General features: G+C 50.9%; 1 protein-coding gene across 1 annotated transcript in view; it reads left to right on the top strand.

Annotated features, from left to right (window-relative positions):
* The window catches only part of LOC142588933 (uncharacterized), a 119,757-nt gene that overhangs the window by 362 nt on the left and 97,065 nt on the right, over positions 1-22,330 (top strand). The window contains exon 2 of the mRNA XM_075700744.1: positions 5,246-5,491. Coding sequence (XP_075556859.1) covers positions 5,246-5,491 — 246 coding nt within the window. The remainder of the gene's footprint in view (positions 1-5,245; positions 5,492-22,330) is intronic.

Raw genomic sequence — 22,330 nt, 5'->3', positions numbered from 1 at the left:
GCCCTCGTGCAGACTATTTTTCTTGAGGTCGAGTAACACCGACAGGTGTTGGAGGGAGGGTGAAGTAGCGGTTGTAGTGAGAAGTAGCGAGAACAGGAAATAGACGCCAGCCAAGGGGATTGCCTTCGTCTCACTGACGTTTCGGTAATTTCTTAGCAGCACTTAGCGAGTGACTGGCTTTAGGATCGATTTCAAAGAGACAGCGCTACAGTTGATTGTGGCCACGCTTATTGCGCTGCACGGTCGTTTCCGTTAGTCGGGAAAGACCGAGTTCTTGTCAGGCTCTTTAATTGCTCTTCTTGAAATTGAAGAGGTCGTGAAAAATGTTGCGCATGTTTACCAGAGGGTTGGCATAAGCGCTTACCGCGACGTTTGAAAAAAAGTTACTACAAAATGCAAATGCCAAGGCTATGTTTTTTAGTATATACTTGCTCATAACTGAGCTAATGAGCACTCACGACGGTAATCCTTTAATTAAGCATTTGCGCGAGCTCCATTCTGCGAAAGAGCACGCCGATCGATCGTCCGGATGAGCCGGCTTGCACATCTTTTTTCGTCATTGTTTAGTTTCACGGTGGAGTACGTATTCGAACGTCTGACGTGGCTGCTTACGTAAATACGCATTTCGCCCGATAGTATTGCGCACTAGCGCGAGTTTATCACGATGTGAAAAGTGAAGCAAGTCGGAATCAAATACTCTGGGGCTGGTTGAACGAAGCGATGAATCTAATACAGATAAATCCCAGGTAAAAATCATGCATCATGTCGAATTGAGTTTCAACAGAAATTCAATTGGTTGCAAACAATGTCGTTAGAACCATAAATTTTATAAATTTTGTGAAGGAGTGGCAGTCTCGTTGTTCCACCGCTCTTCTTCCAGATATCGTGACCGATTGCATTGTTGCGTGAAATCAACCGCCATGGACTATTGGTTATTGTATTCAGTTGGACAATTATCCGAATATCGATCAGCAGGGATTTTCTAGGACGACGTGAAACTTTCTAGTGACACGTTTTTTTCGCACGCTTGCCAGCACTATCCGCGGAGACCGCCAGTGCATTTCCTGGTCAGTTGGCGTTTTCCTTGCATCTCGCATCACTTTCGCACAGCACATTCTGATCCTGCACCGACAACACATCAATGTATCACTTCGAGAACGTATTAGTTGCGTCGACGACTGACAGAAGAGTTTACGCTTTCGAGCTTTTGATTCTCACGACAGCCGGATATCCCGACGTGATTTGCTTCTGATGCCTGTAATTTTGTGTGCGTTATGCCTTGACCTGTCGCTCCCGTGCGCAGATAGTCCATTATGCTCAATTTCATTTCAGCAGGCTAATTAAAAACAAAGTTTCCGGCGCTAAGCAGACGAGGACGAAGTGAGGCACTGACGACATATACGGACGTCTCACTTCGTCCTCGTCTGCTTTGCGCCGTAATCTTTGTTTTTAAGTCATCAACGAACTAGCTCAGCGACACGTTTTGATAAGTTATATTGAAGGTAACAGAAAGTCAATAGAATCTGTACAACAATTATTGTAAGGGCTAATAAGAGGAGGCCTTATATTATAGCGGGGCCATCTGTCTATCCAAACACATGTGAATACATTCTCTCACTTGACAAGCGCCGAGCCGTTTTGAATTAACTTCGTTGCATTTAAAAGACAAAGCTGAATTGTACCGACTCCAGGGAGTAGAACATGGTTTAGGGCCTCATAGTCTCCACAAAAATTGTCGAAATTGTCAAAACAATAGAATAAAAAGAAAAGATATCGCACTTGGAGGCTTAGAGCATTTCAGAACCATTTCAGACCACGAGGCTTACCTATAGTTAACTGCTCGCTGCCCCGAAGTAGAGGTCGTGCGTGGTCGGCTTCTGTTGGCCGTGCACTGGGCGAACGTTCTTGCATTCTCGGCAATCTAAAAACGTTGCACTGGGCTCTGCCATTGTACCGTGTCGGTGCGAAAAGAAGGACCGCCCCCGTAGTACCGTTTCTGGCAACAATACGAGCACCCAGGAAGTATGCGACCACCGCCATTGAAGTGCAGTGACTCCGTTTTAAGGCCGGCGCATTACATCTCCCCACCCTTTCCTGATTACCTTTCGTATTTTTTTTCTTTCGTTCTGTTGTCTTTTCTCTGTTGCCCCCTAACGAACGACAGAAAAAAACCAAAGCGAGACCAAAAAGGCAGACCTGCGCACATCAAAGAGCGCCATCGCACAGCACCCCCCGTGCAGCGGTCGCGTGAGCCTTGACCTTCAAGATCTGCGCGGGAACCACGCGCGGTCGGAAGCGTTGTTCTCCTCTCAAAATGAGCGGGCCGCCGAGGGCGGCCGCTGTCCCGCTTTGTTCTCCTGTAGTGCATCACTTCCCTGTCTTTGCATTTGATCATGCATGCGCCGCCCACCGTAAACCACCCTCGGTGAATGCTCTGCTGCCGAACACGAGGTCGCGGGCTCGATTACCAGTCACGGCGGTCACAGCCGATTTGGGGGACCGAACGCAGAATGCCCCTGCTTTGTGTGCACGTTATAACCGCACTTAATCGAACCGTAAATCCGGGGCTCACCAACACGGTGTCTTTTACGGCCCGTGAGTAGCGAAATCTGAGGGCACGAGTGCGCGGCGAACCCCGTCGCAGTGCTTTTGTCATCGCTGCAAAGTGCAACCCGCGACCTCGTACTCTGCAGCGTAACGACACTGAGTCACCGCGGCGGAAAATAATTGCTAGTGTCTTGCACACCACAGCTACGTCAACTGGGAGATATTCAAGTAACAACGTTCGAAGCCGAATGTTGCCAAGCGCATACTTCAGAGCTGCAGGTTGCAGGGGCACCACTGAGATGATAGCACTAAATCTGTATAGACATGTTAGATTAGTCTTCATCGGTAGCCTCACAGAATTTCCTTGACGGAAAGAAATCGCTTATTTAGGGAGAAAAAAGAAGGCTTAACTTTCTCGCTTCAGTTTTTCAAAGCCCAAACTAATTGTGGCGCCGATGACGTCGATGTGACGTGATAAAAATCCCTGTGTTTTTGCGCACTTATACGCTTAAGTATAGGAAAGGTTACCGAAAGTTGGCAGGTAGAGTTCGTCTTCTTTTTCTTTTCTTTTTTAGGATGAACTGCTTTTTTTTCATAAAACAATGGTTCTCAATCAGGCCTGACCAAACGTTTCTAAATTATATGACGTCACGACGAGCCAGAGCTGGTCCATTGATTTTGGCGAGGCAGTGGAGCACAACGAGGACATTGCGGAAACACTAGTGACAACGCTCTCTACCGTTCTGCCTTTTTTTATATATACACTGACGCTCGTGTGACTTTTCACCATGTTACTAAAGACGAAGTGCACCAATAGTACAGCGCCTTACCACTGCTACTACTGCAACGAAAGCTGCGTGTCTCGTCAGCCGATCAAGAGCCTGTCTGAAAGCATCAAGCAGGGCTCGCTCGATTTGCGCTGCTCACCAGCCTGTGATCCCACCGTTCAAGCAGCGTCGCGAAAAGGACGAGAAGGTGACAAGTGGTTGACCATTAAACGACCGCTCATTTTCCGTGGCGCTAATCAGAGGACTTAGCTGATGCGACCCGCAACTTTCCCCGCACGGCACGAAGAAGATGAGGCATAGTACGACTAGAGATATTCTTGTTCTGGCACCTCTTTCTCCAATGTCATAGCGTGTCACATCGTCTACGTTAAAATGTGCGAACACTCCCCTGCACCCTCAATGTTCGTTAATCCTATCGAGTCAAGTGACGCTAGGTGCTTACTGGTGTTGACTGACATCCAGAACCTTGGGCTCAAGTGCGACTTGCAGCCCATGTACCTACAGCTTAGCGTTTACCGTGACGGCAGAGCTTGAATGTTATCTAGGTACGCCGCGCTGATGCCTGTTTGAGCGGGGGCACGCCTCACATGGCATAAATGCATCTGGCCATTCTTCGAGTGGCGCTATGTCACATCATGTCCTACTTGTTCGACGGCCGTTAATATTCTACTTTTCTCTGCATTCTTTCTCATCAACACGCATGTTCTCGCAACCTCCAAAAACCGCGGTGAGATGACAGCACTTTGCGAGATATGATCCATACCTTCTCATTATAACTGAACAACCACTGAACCTCATAAACAACAAAGTACGCATATGCGCGTAATTTGTTTGTACAGTCTTGATGTCGCGGCCATGTTGTCCTTCCCGCAACCCGCCGTGGTTGCTTGTTGGCTATGGTGTTGGGCTGCTAAAAACGAGGTCACGGGGTCGAATCTCGGCCACGGCGGCCGGGATTCGATGGGGACGAAATTCTAAAACACCCGTGTACTCAGATTTATGTGCACGTTAAAGAACCCCAGGTGGTCCAAACTATTCCGGAAACCACACTACCGCGTGCCTCATGACCAGATCGGGGTTTTGGCACGTAAAACCCCATAATTTAATTACTTTTGTCCTTTTCGCGATCAGATTTATGTAAATATGGATGCTGAATATGTGTATACACAAAAGGATTTGAATGGATTACTATGTCCATGGATGATAGCGGTGTCGCAGATAAGAGCGCTTGTTCGTTTAACATTCTTAGAATATACCATGATCCCTTAAGCCCATACTAAACATTCGTGTCTGAGCTCACTGTTACAAGTATATAAACTGCATATGATGTACTTCGTGCTATGTACACTTCAGTATGGTTTAGGTAGGTATGAGATGTGTCTCGAAGGTATGTGTAGGTGCATTGGCCCACCAGTATGAAAACCCGAATTTTCTTGCCTACTGTCTTACTCTTTCTTGCAGTACTAATTTAAATTTATCTGAGGAACTGCGGATGGTTTGGCGGTGCATGTTTGTACGTGGTGTTGTATTATTTCCTGCGCCTTTTATGACCCAAGATGGGCATAGTGCGCCCGTGTCCGGTTTCTTAGTATGTTCTGGATGTTTTCAGTGTTTTTTGGGCTTTTCGTTTCTGTGCACTGCGTCGTAGAAGTCCCACCTAAATGCGTCGATTACTCCTTCAAAATTTCGATAGTAGATAAAAAAAAGGTGTCTGGAATCGCTGGCCATCCAAACGACAGAAACCGTGCTCAACGCGCAAGGCCATCTCGAACCCTGCTGGACGAGTGCCCGAGCATATAGTCTATTCTTGTGCTGTCCGGCTCATTGTGGACAAAAGAGTGTGTGCAACTTCCGGGAGTTTTGTCTTTGGCCCGCTGTGCGCTAATTACGCAGAGGCGTTTGTATCGCAGGCGGACGCTGCCTCACGCTTCGAGCTCCGGCTTCGGCGCTTCGTCACCGACGGCACCGACGCCCGCGGCGAGTGCTGCGGGGGTCTGTGCCCCGGCGCGTGTCGTGTGTTCATGCGCAGCTGCCTGGCCCGGCCGCGGGACTCGGCCTGCTCCATGGGCCTGCTGGTGTCGCCCGTCGTGGCCAACAACAGTATGCCGCCGGGCTTCGTGCTCGCGCAAAACTTCACCTTCCGCATGGCGTGGCCGGTGAGTTTCTTATTTTGTTGTTTGCCGGTATCTTGTGAGATAGAAGCAAGGCATACAAGCGACATACGAGATGTGCAAATATTATTACGACATTATCGGGAGATACTCAAGACACTAGCCGCCGCGAGAACGACGACGAAGTTGGTCTGTGCCTTGGTGAGTGTCGGCCTGGCTGTCTGGTTCCAGTGTAAATAGCCTGTAAATAGCCTCTTTCGTCTGTGTCTTTCTACACGTAACATTCTGGTGGAGGTTAGCGATCCCCGTCCTCACCACGGAACTCCGAAGTGGTCGGTACATCGAGTTTGTCACCATGCCTCCCGGTGACGAGACCACCTCTAGATGCAACGGCTACGGCTTGTCCAACTGCTCCAATCGTCACGGTTGCCCAACATCGCGACCCTGGTGTATTCTCTGGCCTGGAGGGACAGGACGTTGACGACTGGATCAAGCTCTATGAACTGGCCAGTGGGACCCAACGATTATGCTCGCCAATGTCATCTTTTATCTCGGCGGCACCCCACGCGTGTGGCACCAGACGCATGACGACGAGGTAACCAGTAGGGACAGTTTCAAAGAAAAGCTCAGGGAACTGTTCGGCGACTCCATTGGCCACAAGGTTGCCGCGAGAAAGGCTCTTGCGTCTCGTGTTCAGACATCTACAGAGCCGTACGTTTCAACATCCTCGACGTCTTGGCTCTATGCCGCAAAGCTGACGATGCTATGCCTGAAGCAAATAAAGTGTCGCATGTTCTAAAAGGCATCGCCGACGACGCTTTCAATTTGCTTGTTTTCGGCAACACCTCGACAATCGACGCCATCATTAAAGAATGCCGTCGCCTTGAACAAGCTGAGAGCCGCCGTATCACACACCACATCACGCGGCTACCCAATAATGCTGCTACGTCGACATGTGAGGGTCGACCGCGTCAGGCCACCACCTGTGACGACGTCACCCGTATTGTTCGCTGCGAGCTCGAGGCCGCCTGTTCGCCAGCTTTCTCCGCGACGCCTCCCGATCCGCCAGCAACCACGATTGCGATGATTCGGGCAGTAGTCAGACAGGAATTTGAGAACATGGGTCAGAACTCCGTGTGTTCAACGTCTCAACCCAGCGTTCCCCAGTTCTCTACCGGCCCTCCTCGTCCCCGGCAGGCCTTTTCTGCCATATCTCGCCGCAATGCGTCGGAATGGCGTACCCCTGATAACAGGCCGATCTGCTTCAACTGCTGTCGCATCGGCCACGTCGATCGTCACTGCCGCAACCGATGGCCACCACTTCCTCGGACATACGCCGCCACTTATTCCCGCACCTTTGGACCTTCTGTTCCTTATGCCACCCGCCATGAACCCACTGCCGCTGATGCCCCTGCTCCGAACTGAACCTTCGCTACAGCCACTCGCCCTGACCTCGACGCCATCAGTCTCGTTTGCCCCAACCCCGCCGCTTCTCTTCGCCGCCTATCGCCTCCCGGACCCAGCCGGAAAACTAGGCACTGCAGCTTCTGGAGGTGAAGCTGCGTTGTAGACCCTGCCCTAAAATCCTCTGCTCACGTTACCTACGAACCAAAACCTTCCTGACGTTGACGGCTATCCGGTCACTGCACTCATTGATACAGGCGCACATCTTTCTATTATGAGTGCTGCCTTCCGACGACGACTCAAAAAGCTCCTCACCCCAGCGTCGGCACGCGTCGTCCGCGTTGCGTATGGCGGTACTGTGCCTATCGTCGGCATGTATACGGCACGTATCAGCATCGTCGGCCGCCACAGTCCTGTCCTCTTCACCGTGATTGCTCATTGCCCCCACGACCTAATTCTCGGCCTCGACTTTCTCGCCGCGCATTCTGCCCTTATTGACTGCTCTGCCAGTACCCTTCGCCTTGAGTTGCCGATCCTCGTAGAACCTTCTGACGCACCCCAGTGCCACTTACACCCCGCCGGCTTTCTTCGCCTGCCGCCAAAGTCAATAGCCTTTATTGAACGGTTGTCTTCCCCACCAGTCCCTGATGGCGAGTACCTCGTCACTCCTCTAGCCGACATTCCACTACATTATCACGTTACCGTGCCTCACTCTATACTTACTATTACTGCGAACCGCACTCGCATACCTATCTTTAATTTTGGATTGGCAAAACAAATTCTACCACAAAGTATTCGCCTCGCCAACGTTGATTGTTTCGGCGACCATCATGTGCCAGCCTCTGGCGCCGATCCCAACATAAAGAAAATAGTTGCGACGGACCCGTCCTCTGCGCAGTCTGAAAACCTTTACCAAGTATTATCGTCCTACCGAGATATTTTCGACTTCGACGATCGCCCTTTAGGTCGGACGCTCGCGGTCAAGCATCAGATTCTTACTGGCGATGCTACGCCTATTCACCGACGACCGCATCGAGTTTCTGCGTCGGAACGCCGAGTAATTCAAAGTGAAGTGAACAAAATGCTAGATAAAAACATGATTGAGCCTTCTTCGAATCCCTGGGCATCACCTGCGGTGTTGGTTAAGAAGGACGGCATATGGCGCTTTTGTGTAGACTACCGTCATCTGAACAACATTACCATAGACGATGCCCTTGACTGCCTCCACGGTTCCGTCTATTTCTCTTCTATTGATCTTCGTTCTGGATACTGGCTGATTGCTGTTGACGATATGGATAGAGAAAAAACCGCGTTCATCACACCTGATGGCCTATACCAATTTAATGTAATCCCGTTTGGATTATGCAACGCCCCTGCCGCCTTTGAGCGTATGATGGACTCCTTGCTCCAAGGTTTCAAGTGGTCCACATGCCTCTGCTACCTCGACGACGTCATCGTCTTCTCGCCAACGTTCGACACTCACCTTGAGCGTCTAACGACTATACTTGATGTATTTCGAAAGGCGAAGCTGCAACTTAACTCGTCCAAATGTCGTTTTGGCCACCGACAAATTACTCTTCTGGGCCATCTTGTTGACGCTTCCGGAGTACAGCCTGATCCCGACAAAACTCGCGCTGTCCGAGAGTTTTCGGTTCCGAAGACAGCCGCAGACGTTCGAAGTTTTGTAGGGCTGTGCTCGTACTTTCGTCGTTTTGTTCCAGATTTTGCGGCAATCGCTAGGCCCCTAACTAATATTTTGAAGAAAGGCGTACAATTCTCGTGGGGTACTGCAGACGCCGCCGCCTTCCCTCGTCTCATCACTCTTCTAACCTCACCACCCATTCTCGCCCACTTCGACCCTGATACCCCTACAGAATTACGTACAGATGCCAGTGGTCATGTCGTAGGTGCCGTCTTAGCCCAGCGTCAGCGAGGCCAGGATCGCGTTATTGCTTATGCGAGCCGCCTCCTAGCACCATCGCAGCGCAACTATTCCATTACGGAACGAGAATGCCTTGCTGTTGTCTGGGTGGTTGCGAAGTTCCGTCCTTACCTTTACGGTCGCCCTTTTTCCGTAGTCACTGACTATCATGCTCTCTGCTGGCTCTCATCGCTAAAGATCCTACAGGCCCGCTTGGTCGAGGGGCTTTGAGGCTACAAAAATTTTCATATTCTGGGGTATACAAGTGTGGCCGCCTGCACCAAGACGCTGACAGCTTGTCGCGTTACCCTTTTGACGGCCCTGACTCCTCCAATATTACAAGTGCTGCTTGCGTATTCTCTGTATCACAGCTGCTTCATTTCGCCGATGAGCAACGTCGTTACGCCTACATGAGAGCACTCATCGACCGTTTTGAGCACTCTCCGGCCGATGCCACTCTACGCCTCTTCGTGCTCCGCGACGGTACTCTGTACCGTCGTAACCTTCATCTGGACGGCTCTGAGTTCCTACTTGTCATACCTAAACACCTCCGCTCAAACGTTCTAGAAGAGCTTCACGACGCACCAAAGGCAGGACACCTCGGCGTATCTCGAACTTATGACCGTGTACGTCGCCGTTTTTTCTGGCCGGGCCTTGCCCGTTCCGTACGACGTTACGTCGCCGCTTGTGAACTTTACCAACGACGCAAGAAGCTTTCCCAGCTCCCCTCTGGTTACCTGAAGCCGCTCGACATCCCTGCCGAGCCCTTCCATCGCGTTGGCTTAGACCTTCTCGGCCCATTTCAGGAATCTACATCAGGAAACAAGTGAGTTGCAGTCGCGGCTGACTACGCGACTCGCTACGCCGTAACCCGCGCTCTTCCGACCAGTTGCGCAACTGATGATGCGGACTTTCTTCTACATGATATCATTTTGATGCATGATGCTCCTCATCAATTGCTAGCAGACCGTGGCCGTACGTTTTTGTCCAAAGTCATCGACGACATCACGCATGCCTGCTCCATACAGCATAAATTTACCACCTCCTACCACCCTGAAACGAACGGCCTGACTGAGCGTTTAAACCGGACCCTTACATACATGCTATCAAACTACGTTTCAGACGACCACCGTGACTGGGACCTGGCTCTACCTTACCTTACCTTTGCGTACAACTCTTCCCGTCTCGAAACGGCTGGCTTTTCCCCGTTTTACCTCTTGTATGGCCGACTACCGACGCTACTACTAGACACTGTGCTTCCGTCCACCACAGCTTCAACTAGCGCTTATGCCCGTGATGCAATCACCCGAGCTGACCATGCTCGTCAACTTGCGCACCTTCGTCTACAAGTGCCTCAAGACAAACAGAAGCAACGCTACTACCTCCGTCACCGTGATGTCCATTTTGTGCCCGGCAGCCCCGTGTTGCTTTGGTCACCATCGCGTAAAGTTGGCCTTTGTGAGAAACTGCTTTCCTGTTATAAAGGCCCATATCACGTGCTCCGCCAAGTGACCGTTGTCACCTATGAAATTGTTCTAGCCACGCCCACTACGTCCTCCACTGTGACAACCAGTGACATTGTCCACGTCACCCGACTCAAGCCCTACAACTCTCCACGCGCCTTGGATATTGGACAGCACCGTGACGGCGCTTTTGCCGCCAGCAGGTAGTATTATGATATAATCGGGAGATACTCAAGAGACGAGCCGCCGCGAGAACGACGATGAAGTTGGTCTGTGCCTTGGCGCGGATGAATGTCGGCCTGGCTGTCTGGTTCCAGTGTAAATAGCCTGTAAATAGCCTTTTTCGTCTGTCTTTCTACACGTAACAATATCATATCGCAAACATAGTTAAGTAGATCTGGTATGTGCACGAAAACTCGAATGACGAGCCATATAAGATATTGACACGTGTACATGTTTATCTTTTCCGGGTGATCGCTTTTCGCCGTCTAACAAACGTTATCGCTCAGCGCAGGACGCGCCCGCATGTATTGGAAGTCTCTCGAATGTTATCGATGGTTCTACCGCTGCCTGTTGTCACCGAACCTTGTGCTTTCTGATTGCACGTACGCACGACGCGAATGGTGTAGAATTTTCTGGAACACGCGCGGGCACCAGCGATTACTCTGGAACCTTCAATGACGCATGTATAAAAGCCGACTTGGTTGGCCGACAGATCAGATTTTCGGCGATTGCCGACTGTTCGCCACTGTCATTGTTTTGAGTGTTGCATGAATTTCTTGGCACAGGTTCGCCCAATAGGGATCTAGTTTCGCCATTCACAGTTTTGCTACTGCATTCTTGACCGCCACTATCACGTCACATCTGGTGGAGGTGCTTTGCGTTAATGTATGTACGCCCCCGACTAATCGCGATCAAAGCCCGGACCGCGAAGAAAGCATCAACGTCGTCCGGGACCATCGAGCAAGCCGCAGGCTAAAACACCTGCCAGCGGAACACGGACTTCTATCTGAGACACCCAAGAAGATCAAGGCCGAGACAACAACCCCAATGGCTACCCCAACGTCCTCCATTCTGCTGAAACAACCGCGAGAGCCACCAAGCTTCCTTGGGTCATCAGTCGGAGACCCAGAAACCTGGCATGAGACCTATGAACGAATCGAGACCTTCAACAACTGGGAATCCGACGACAAGCTGCGGCATGTATACTACGCCTTAGAAGACGCCGCCAGAACGTGGTTTGAGAACCGGGAGTCGACCCTGACAACATCGGACCTGTTCCGTAGCGGCTTTCTGCAGACATTTAGGAGCGTCATGCGCAAAAAGAGGACCAAAGCTACGCTAGAAGCCCGAGTACAATTACCCAATGAGAACATCGCGATTTTCGCGGAGCAGATGACTCGCCTGTTCAGACACGCCGACCCTGATATGCCAGAAGAGACAAACGTTTGCTTCTTGATGAGGGGTGTCAAGCAAGAGCTCATCGCCGGATTGATACGCAACCCGCCCAAGACTATTGCAGAATTTGTTTCCGAAGCAGCAATCATTGAGAAAACGCTCGATATGTGGACAAGGCAGTATAACCTCCGAATTTAAACTACACCGATGCTCTAGCACTCGACAGCGACGACATGCGGGAGACCATCAGAGCGGTCGTTTGCAAGGAACTGCAGAAGCTCTTTCAAAAGCCGTAGCATCAAGTGGCCTTAATCGCCTGCAGCGTCAAAGAGAAGGCTCAGTGATCACTTAGGGTTACGAAGTGCAACCGCCATTGCCACAACCCTAGCCGGAAGCTATGACATACGCCGCCGTCGCCCGCCGCCAAATTTCCCCTCCACGCCCGCGGCAGGGCACCATGACGCCGCGATTCCGTCGCTGGACGCCGCCACTGCCTCCACCCCGCCCACCTGTCGGCCAGCGAAACGCTGTCAAGAACGGCCAGCTGCAGTGCAAGTTTTGCCGGCCAGTTGCGACTATGGCGGCAACTTTCCTGGAGCGTCGCCGCACACCTCTAGCCACGGCGTGACTAAGTCGACTGTGTGTGAACAACATGTGCGTCCTCGACTCTCTGTCGCTGGAGCCGAGTTTGACGAAGTTGCCATTATGACTAAACGGGCTCGGCGGACAACTATTGTTACTGGGCTGCAGGAATGTCTACTGACACCCCTTCCCACGCGCCGACCAAGACGCCAGACAATGGGCGGCCGGCGGGCGCGCTGAAATTCGGGGAATAAATGCCCCTACGGTTCCCGGTCGTCTCCCCGACGGTGTCTGGTCAACTCACCTACGGTGCTTGGACGGCCGTTTCCGTCACCTGGGTATCGGGGGAGGACCGAGTGTTTATAAACTGCTGTTGTGCGGCTGCTCAGGACACTCTCTCTCTCAAGCAGTCATGTTAAACTGAGGTACTTTCTAAAACAGTCATGTTCGACTGATATAAATACTGTAAATAAACCCACATTCCTCGTTCTCGATGAGAAGCGCTCCTTCCCTTCATCAACGTCCTCAGCGTGGATAAGTTGGACGACGGCATGGGCCAGCTACCTTCTAATTCATGCCCGACTCCAATCTTGACAACGGATCACGAGCGATGGGATTGAACCCCCAATCATAACAACTGGCTGACAGCGGTGAGATGGACATTGCGACCTGGTGCGGTGTCTGCGGTGAGTGCTTGGTTCTTGCTTTAACTCTTCCAGGCTTCATTTTAGAACAGTAGGGAAGCTAGATTGTTGAGCGTTAGCTAGGTTGTGTTTTCCTAGCTAGATTTAGCGAGCAGGATCAAGGCAGTAAAGCAGCAATCATGGAGTTAAGGACACTGCTGAGAGACGAGTTGTTGATTGCTGGTGAGGAACTGGGCCTAGATGTACGCAAGGAAATGCTAAAATCGGAATTATTGCACCTAATTTCCGAACAGGCCAGTGAGGAAGAAATTGAAATGGGGTTTGAACTTCTGAAAAAGAGAGAAGAACGAGAGAGAAAAGAAAGGGAGGAACGCGATAAAGATCGCGAGTTAAGAAAAATGCAACTGGAACTTGAAAGCAAACGTTTGGAGTTGTCTCAAGGAAGTGAAGGGGCTCTGGGACGATCAAGTGAGGCAGAATTATACCGCATGGACAGGCTACTAAAGCCATTTGAGGTCGGGACCAACATAGGCTTGTTCCTATGCAATTTTGAAAGGACTTGCGAAAATATCAACTTCGGTCCGAGTACATGGCCACAGCGGTTGCTGTCTATGTTGCCTTGTGAGGCGGCGGAAGTAATCGCCAGACTGAGTGCACAGGATGCATATGATTATGCAAAAGTTAAGGCTAGTCTCCTGAAGAAATACCGCCTTTCAGCCGAAGCTTTTCGGCAAAGGTTTAGGAGCACAGGCAAGAAAAATAACGAGGGGTATCCGGAGTTTGCATACGGCTTAAAGGCCAACCTAGTCGAGTGGCTGATAAGCGCGGAAGCGTACAACAGCGGAGACATGATCATTGAATGCATGTGTATAGAGCAGTTTTACAAAACCATCCCCCAAGGTGTGAAACTGTGGGTGCAAGACAGAGGGAATGTAAACACTGTGGAAAGGGCGGCTGAATTACCCGAAGAGTACGCAACCCGTAGAAAGTTGAACGCCGAGGACGGAAATGGGACGGTCGAAATGGACCACGGAAACCATTTCCGTTCAAAAGGGGTTCGCAGACAAGACGATCGGAGCCTGTAGACGTGGAGGAAAAGCCCGCAGAAAAGAGCGAGGAGAAACTTAACGGGGAAACCGCACAAAAGGAACAGAAAATGCGAAACTTTTAGGCCGATCCGCTGTTATAAATGCCACAAACTGGGACATATAGCGGTAAACTGGGGGAAGCCTAGCGTAGTTTTTTCCTACGTAGAGGAAAAAGACGACAATATGGAACTTTTAAGCCCCTATCTTCACGACCTGCAAGTTAATGGCAAACCATGCCGAGCGCTAAGAGACAGTGCCGCCACGATGGACATTGTCCATCCGTCTTACGTGACGGTAGATGACTTCACCGGAGAAGTAGCATGGATCAAATAGGCTGTAAAAGAACACAGCGTGTGTCTGCCCATTGCGAAAGTCAAAATCAGTGGACCATTCGCGGAGCTAGAGACTGAGGCTGCAGTTTCCAAATTTTTGTCACTGCAGTACCCTTGCATCTTTTCGAATCGTTCGAATCAGGTAATGCGTAAGAAAGGCCTTAAACTGGGAGCGGGCATAGTACAGGCATTGACGCGAGGCCAAGCCCGTAAAATCGCGTCGCTTTCGGCTGAAAATGCACAAGCTGCTCCAGCGGAAGCAGAAAAGGGGATAACTTCCATAAAAGAATCCGATATAGGCACGAGGGATGAAAAATCAGTCGAGGAGAGTCTGCCAGCTGACCAGCTCATTGCGAGCTTATCACTAGAGCGTCCAAGTACAAGCCAGCAGGAAGAGCAAACTGACGCACTCGCAAGCGAGACAGGTTCGTTATTATCACCGGCCTCAAAGAACTTTGATAAGCTCTTACGTGTGGATAGAGAGTCATTGACAGCCGAGCAAAAGAATGATGAGAGCTTGGCTAAATTACATCACACAGCCAAAGAAGGCATTGCTAGGCGCAACGTGACGATACATGAGAGAGTAGGATTGTTGTATCGGCGCTATAGAGCTGGAAAGGGTAGGATTTTGGATCAGTTAGTCGTACCTACTAAGTATAGGGAGGACCTTTTGAGTCTCTGTCATGGAAATGGGTGGTCCGGCCACCTAGGCATAAACAAATCAAAGGAAAGATTGCTTATGGAATACTATTGGCCTGGCTGTTTCAAAGACGTAGAAAACTTTGTAAGATCATGCGACGCCTGCCAGCGCTCTGGTAAACCAGGTGAGACATGGAAAGCTCCACTGAAGGTAGTGCCCTTAATAACAGAGCCTTTCAGACGACTTGTAATAGACACGGTAGGGCCTCTTCCAAAAACAAAAACGGGCTACAGGTACTTGTTTACCATGCTGTGTCCGGCTACAAAGTTTCCAGAAGCAATCTCTCTGAAAGAGCTCAGCTCCACCGAAGTAGTAGACGCGCTTTTGACAGTGTTTGCACGAGTTGGGTTTCCCGCCGAAATTCAGGCAGATCAAGGGTCAGTATTCACGAGCGCACTGACTTGCACATTCTTGCAAAAGTGCGGGGTAAAGTTAATACACAGTTCTGTCTATCACCCTCAGTCAAACAGTGTAGAGAGGTGGCATTCGGTGCTTAAGCGAGTTTTGCGTGCGCTCTGTTACGAGCACAAGGAGGACTGGGAGAACTGTCTGCCGGCAACGTTGTTTGCTTTGCGAACGGTTCCACATGAAGCGACAGGGTTCTCACCAGCAGAACTAGTGTATGGGAGGACACTCCGTTCTCCACTGAGAATGTTAAGAGATATGTGGGAGGAAAAAGGGGAGTCCGACAGTGGTTGAATACGTGCTAAATCTGCTGGAACGGCTAAGCGCAACCCAAGAACTAGTCGAAAAGAACATGGGAGTAGCTCAAAAGAACGCCAAATTCTATTACGACAAGAACGCGAGGCTTCGTACGTTTAACGCCGGAGACCAGGTAATGATCCTCAAACCTTAAAGAAAGAACAAGCTTGAAGTTCACTGGGATGGGCCCGTTAAAGTGTTGCACAATCTTTCAGATACTAACTATGCTCTGAAAATGCCCGGTCGCAGGAAGGAAGTGAGGATATATCACTGCAATTTGATGAAGCCGTATGTAGAGCGGAGCGGTGTCGTTAACTATACTATCAAAGAGCAGGATGGGACTAGTACCAAGTTTAAGGTGTATAGGGCGACCTCCAACTCTGAAATCGGCCTAGAAGTAGTAAAACATTCGGTAAGCTCGCACGCTCTTAGACCCGAGCAGCTAGATGAGCTAAAAGGGGTGTTAGGGGAATATATCGACAGGTTCAGCGATCGGCTAGGTAGAACCGAACTAATAACGCATGAAATAGAGCTGACATCAACCGAACCCGTAAGATCAAATCCTTACAGGGTGTCTTTAAGACAGAGAGAAATTATGGAGGCAGAGATACGGCGCATGCTAGAGTTGGCAGTTATTGAGCCCGCTGAGAGTGACTACACGTCACCGCTAATACTGGCAGAAACCCCTAACAAGGACCCTCGTCCGTGTGTTGACTACAGGAAGTTAAATGCCATCACTAGGGATCAGCTGTACCGGATACCCAACATTGAGGAACGAATTGAAAGAGTTAGCGCTGCTAAATACATTTCAACTATAGATCTCGTGCGGGGGTACTCGCAAGTTCCCCTTTCAGAAAGTGCCAGCCGCTATGCCGCATTCATCTCACCTATAGGCACTTTTCGTCCTCTCGCACTCAGCTTCGGGCTGAAGAACGCCCCGTTTAGCTTCTCTAAGTTAATGGATATTGTCCTAAAAGACTTGCAGGAGTTTTCCTTGCCATATCTGGATGATGTAGCAATTTTTCCGGTACTGGGAACAACACGTATCGCACCTCAAACAGGTGTTCTCCCGGTTGAGGGAAGCCGGCTTAACGATGAAAGCGGAAAAGTGGAGATTTGGTTCTTCACAGGTTACTTATCTGGGCCATGTTGTCGGCCAAGGCACGAGACGGCCGGCCGAGCTGAAAATAGCTACTATTGTACAATTTTCTCAGCCGCGCACGAAAACAGACCTTCGTTCGTTTTCGGGACTTATGGGGTACTATCCACGGCACATTCCGAATTACTCGCAAATGGCAAGTCCATTAACGGACGCCCTCCGAAAGGGAGCACCGAGTAGCGTACACTGGGATAAGGACAAAGAGAACGCTTTCCAAAGTTTGAAAACGCTATTGGTTTCTCGTCCTGTGCTTGGCGCGCCAGACTACACAAAGGAATTCATAGTTCAATGCGACGCGAGCGACAGAGGTATGGGCGTGGTACTTAGTCCGGTCGGCGACGATAACGAGGAGCATCCTATCCTCTATGCCAGCCGTAAACTAAATGTAAGAGAGGAAGCCTACAGCTCTTCAGAGTAGGAATGCGCTTGTTTAGTTTGGGCCGCCCAGAAGTTGTCGTGTTACTTGTACGGAGCGAAGTTAATCTTCGAGACCGACCGCTGTCCTCTGACGTGGCTCAATCAAATGTCACACAAAAATGGCCGCTTGCTCCGATGCAGCCTCACTCTCCAAAAGTACAACTTCTCCGTTAGATATAAGAAGGGAAAGTCGCATAGCAATGCGGATGGTTTGAGCAGGCTGATTTCAATTCTGCGCTTGCGGGTCCCGCCTAAATTTTAGGGTTACTAGCGTTAATTTTGTTAAGCCAAGAAGATCCCCTCTCATTTAGCAGGATTCACTCCGTGATTGCTGAATTTGTCAGCACGAAATTGCTTCAAAAATTGGCATAGCGAAATGCAGCATTTTTTGTTTCTGCACTTATGTTTTCTTTGAAGCCTAGCGGGTGTAAAGTGAGAGCCAAGGTACGTCATCTCGGCGCAGAGCCGGGTTGTGGGGTTCGTTTTGCAGTTGCCTGTCCTTGTTGGTTGTTTTGGGGCGGTGACATCATTACACAAGTGGTCGCTGCGAGCCAAGGCATCACCCCCTGGCGACCAGCCGTTCTCTTCCTGCCCAGCGGTTGACAGCGCTGGACAGTCGAGAGTTTCCGGGCCACGGAGGCGCTGTTAAGAACGGCCAGCTGCAGTGTAAGTTTTGCCGGTCAGTTGCGACTGTGGCGGCAACTTTCCTGGAGCGTCGCCGCACACCTCTAGCCACGGCGTGACTAAGTTGGCTGTGTGTGAACAAGAATATGTGCGTCCTCGACTCTCCGTCGCTGGAGCCGAGTTTGACGAAGTCGCCATTATGACTGAAGGGGCTCGGCAGACCAACTATTGTTACTGAGCCACGGAAACGTCTACTGACACCCCTTCCCACGCACCGACCAAGACGCCAGACAATGGGCGGCCGGCGGGCGCGCTGCAGTTCGGGGAATAAATGCCCCTACGGTTCCCGGTCGTCTCCCCTACAGTGTCTGGTCAACTCACCTACGGTGCTTGGACGGCCGTTTCCGTCACCTGGGTATCGGGGGAGGACCGAGTGTTTATAAACTGCTGTTGTGCGGCTACTCAGGACACTCTCTCTCTCAAGCAGTCATGTTAAACTGAGGTACTTTCTAAAACAGTCATGTTCGACTGATATAAATACTGTAAATAAACCCACATTCCTCGTTCTCGATGAGAAGCACTCCTTCCCTTCATCAACGTCTTCAGCGTGGATAAGTTGGACGACGGCATGGGCCAGCTACCTTCTAATTCATGCCCGACTCCAATCTTGACAACGGATCACGAGCGATGGGATTGAACCCCCAATCATAACAACGCCTAGAGGAAGACAAAAATTTGGGGCACCCCCGACCACCGCTCGCTCTGCTATCATTGCGGAGAAGTAGGCCATGTGTACCGCTGGTACCCATACCGCGATTTGGGACTGCGATGGTTCTCCGTCAACGCGCCGCGTCCACAGCTTGGGGAGCGAACTCATGACATTGCCGACTACCTCGCCGCCGCTCAGGGGAGCTCTCAACACCGTCCCCTTCACCGTGAGCAGGACGCTACCTGTTGCCGCTGCGCTGGCCATACACTGGTCCAGCCCGGAGCCGGTCCGCAAGTCCATTCCCGGCAAACTAATAGCAGCAACCTATGGAGGTGCAGTTGCTGTACGTCGAAATGCCGAAGATCCTCCGCTGACGATAAGCATGCTTCCTGATCTTTCTCGACGACGCAGCAACGACACGCCGCCATCCCGGCAAAGCCTAAAAGCGAAGAACACGCCGACGACCTGACGACGCTACGTACCAACCACAGGTCAATGCGACGCAGCCCTGATCCGACGCCAAGATCTAACTGCAACGGAAAACAAAGGACCACCGACCTCGATGTGCTTCTGGGCGGCCGCGAAGTCACGGCGCTTGTAGACACAGGAGCCGACTGATCCGTCTTCAGTGGATTATTCCACGCCAAGAGAGTCAAGACTGCTTGGGATGGCCCTCAAATTCGGATAGCTGGAAGACACCTCATAACGGCGACGGGAATCTGCACAGCAAGAACTAGGGTTCATGACCATACCTACCCTGTCACGTTCATTGTCTTCCAACAGTGCTCGCAAGATATAATTCTCAGAATTGACTTCTTGAACCAACACGGCGCAATCATCGACCGGAGGTTTAAGTCGAACGCTGTCCACAGACCAAGAGATACCGACGGAGAGGCCTTACATTCAGCGTTAGTTGAACGTACTTGAGGACAAAGTCAGCATCCTGCCTCGCTCCAGCATTGTCATTTCCGTCGGCAGCGAAACACGCGCAGATGTAGAAGGCGTCATTCAGGGCGGCCAACGTCTACTGCTCGACCGTGAAATTTACGTCGCAAGAAGGATCGCTCGATTACACGGAGGGAAAGTGAAAGTGATGCTGACAAACTACAGCCAGGAGATCAAGCACATCAACAAGGGCCCGACGATCGCATACATCGAGGAAACTATGAAACCAGCAATGCGTTTGTCCTCTCAGATTCTGCCGCATCTACTCCGACGACCATAGTTCCCCACCAGACTTCGGCATGAATCCAAATCTCCCTCTGAGTAAGCAGCAACAGTTCAGAAGCCTTCTCCGACGATACAAAGACTGCTTTCCAATGTCATCGAGGATTCGACAAATACCATTTGCAAAGCATTACATAATAAACGAAGAAGTGCACTCGACCGCTCCGCCAGAGCCCTTACCGAGTTTCGACGCGAGAACGTGAAGCTATAAGGCAACATGTCGACGAAATGCTGAGCGACGACATCATCCAGCCGTCGAAAAGCCCGTGGACATCTCCTGTAGTATTGGTGAAGCAAAAGGACGGAACCCTACGTTTCTGCGTTGATTATCGTCGACTTAACAAGATCACGAAGAAGAATATATATCCCCTCGCACGGATAGACGACGCATTGTATCGGCTCTGCAACGCTAAATACTTCTCATCGATGGATGTCAGGTATGGCTACTGGCAAATTTAAGTCGACGAGGGAGGTCGCAAAAAGACCGCCTTCACGCCAGACGGCCTCTGAGTTCAAGGTCATGCCATTCGGACTATGCTCGGCGCCTGCAACGTTCCAGCACGTGATGGACACGGTGTTAGCAGGGCTAAAGTGGCAGACCCGCCTCGTCTACTTGAATGACGCCGTCGTCTACGCCGGAAACTTCAACGATTACCTTAGGCGGCTTGCGACAGTACTACAGGCCATCAAGTCATCAGGGCTCACTCTGAAGCCGGACAAGTACCGCTTCGCTTACGATGATCTTCTGTTCCTGGGTCACGTGATCGGCAAATCTGGGGTCTGCCCCCAACCCGCAGAAGACAACTGCCATCGCAAAGTTACCGCAGCCCGTCGACACGAAGGCCGTGCGAAGATTCCTTGGCATGTGTACCTACTACAAGCGCTTTGTCAAGGACTTTTCACGCATCGCTGAGACGCTGGTACATCTAACTAATTGTGATGCAGAGTTCAAGCGGGAAACGCCGCAAGCTGACGCATTTCAAGAACTCAAACGGCGCATGCAGTCGCCGCCGGTACTTGCAGATGCACTTCGACGAAAACGCCGATACAGAAATCCACACAGACGCCAGTAGCCTAGGCATCGGTGCCATCCTAATCCAGAGGAAAGACGGACTTGAACAGGTGGTAGCTTACGCCAGCCGGTCGCTGTCAAAAGCGGAAGGGAACTTTTCGAGGGCCGAAAAGGAATGCCTCGCCATCATTTGGGCTACAGCAAAATTCCGCCCTTACCTATACGGCAGGCCGCTCAAAGTCGTCAGCGAGTATCACACGTTGTGTTGGCTAGCGAACTTAAATGACCCTTTAGGACACCTGGCGCGGTGGAGTCTCAGACTGTAAGAATATGACATCATTCTAATCTACAAGCCCGGACGAAAGCACTCTGATGCCAACTGCCTATCACGGGCCCCCATTGACCCGCCGCAAGAAGACGAGGATGGCGACGCCTTCCTTGGAATAATAAGCACGAAAGACTTCGCTGAACAGCAACGAGCAGACACTGACCTCAAAAACCTCGCCGAGTGTTTAGAAGGGAACACCAACGTTCTCTCTAGGGCATTTAGGCAAAGCTTGTCTTTGTTTTCGCTTCAAAACAACTTGCTCGTAAAGAAGAACGTCTTACCAGTCCGCGCCAACTACCTTGTTGTTCCCTTAGCACTGCGTCCAGAAGTACTGCACGCCCTATATGACGATTTGACCGCTGGGCACCTCGGATTCTCCCGGACGCTATCAAGGATACAGGAGAGGCATTGCTGGCCATGCCTGACTACCTACGTCGCCCTTTACGTCAAGACATAGGCTGAGACTGCCAACGACGCAAGACACCACCGACAAGGTCAGCGGGATTATTACAGCCGATCGAGCCTTCTTGCCGACAATTTGAACAGATCGGCATATATTTGTTGGGACCTTTTCCGACGTCAAGATCCGGAAATTAGTGGATCGTCGTGGCGACGGACTACCTCACCCGCTTCGCTGAAACGAAAGCGCTGCCGAAAGGTAGCGCAGCCGAAGCGGTGAAATTCTTCGTCGAGATCATCCTGCGGCGACATGGTGCCCCAGAAGTCAACAACGGTAGCGGAAAGGCCTTTAAAGCAGAGCTCGCCCAAGCCATTCTGCAATACAGCCAGACAAACCGCGGGAGGAAAATCGCCTACCACCACAGACGAATGGTCTTACGGAACCCCTGAACAAGACCTTCGCTGACATGCTAGCAATGTATGTCGAAGTCGAGCACAAGACGTTGGATGCGGTCCTGCCGTACGTTACTTTCACTTATAACACGGCAGTGCAAGAAACAATTCAAATGACGCTATTCAAGCTGGTTTACGGAAGGAACCCGACGACAACTCTCGACGCCATGCTGCCGCGCGTCACCGACGAAGAGAATCTCGACGTCGCCGCCTAACTCTAGCACGCCGAAGAAGACCGACAGCTCGCCCGCCTACGCATCAAGAAACCGCAGAGGACCGGTAGCCGGCACTACAATCTTCTACGACGACACGCATATTACGA

Source organism: Dermacentor variabilis, chromosome 7 (assembly GCF_050947875.1).
Source record: "Dermacentor variabilis isolate Ectoservices chromosome 7, ASM5094787v1, whole genome shotgun sequence".
Lineage (NCBI taxonomy): Eukaryota > Metazoa > Arthropoda > Arachnida > Ixodida > Ixodidae > Dermacentor > Dermacentor variabilis.
This window is presented reverse-complemented; position numbering and strand designations above follow the sequence as displayed.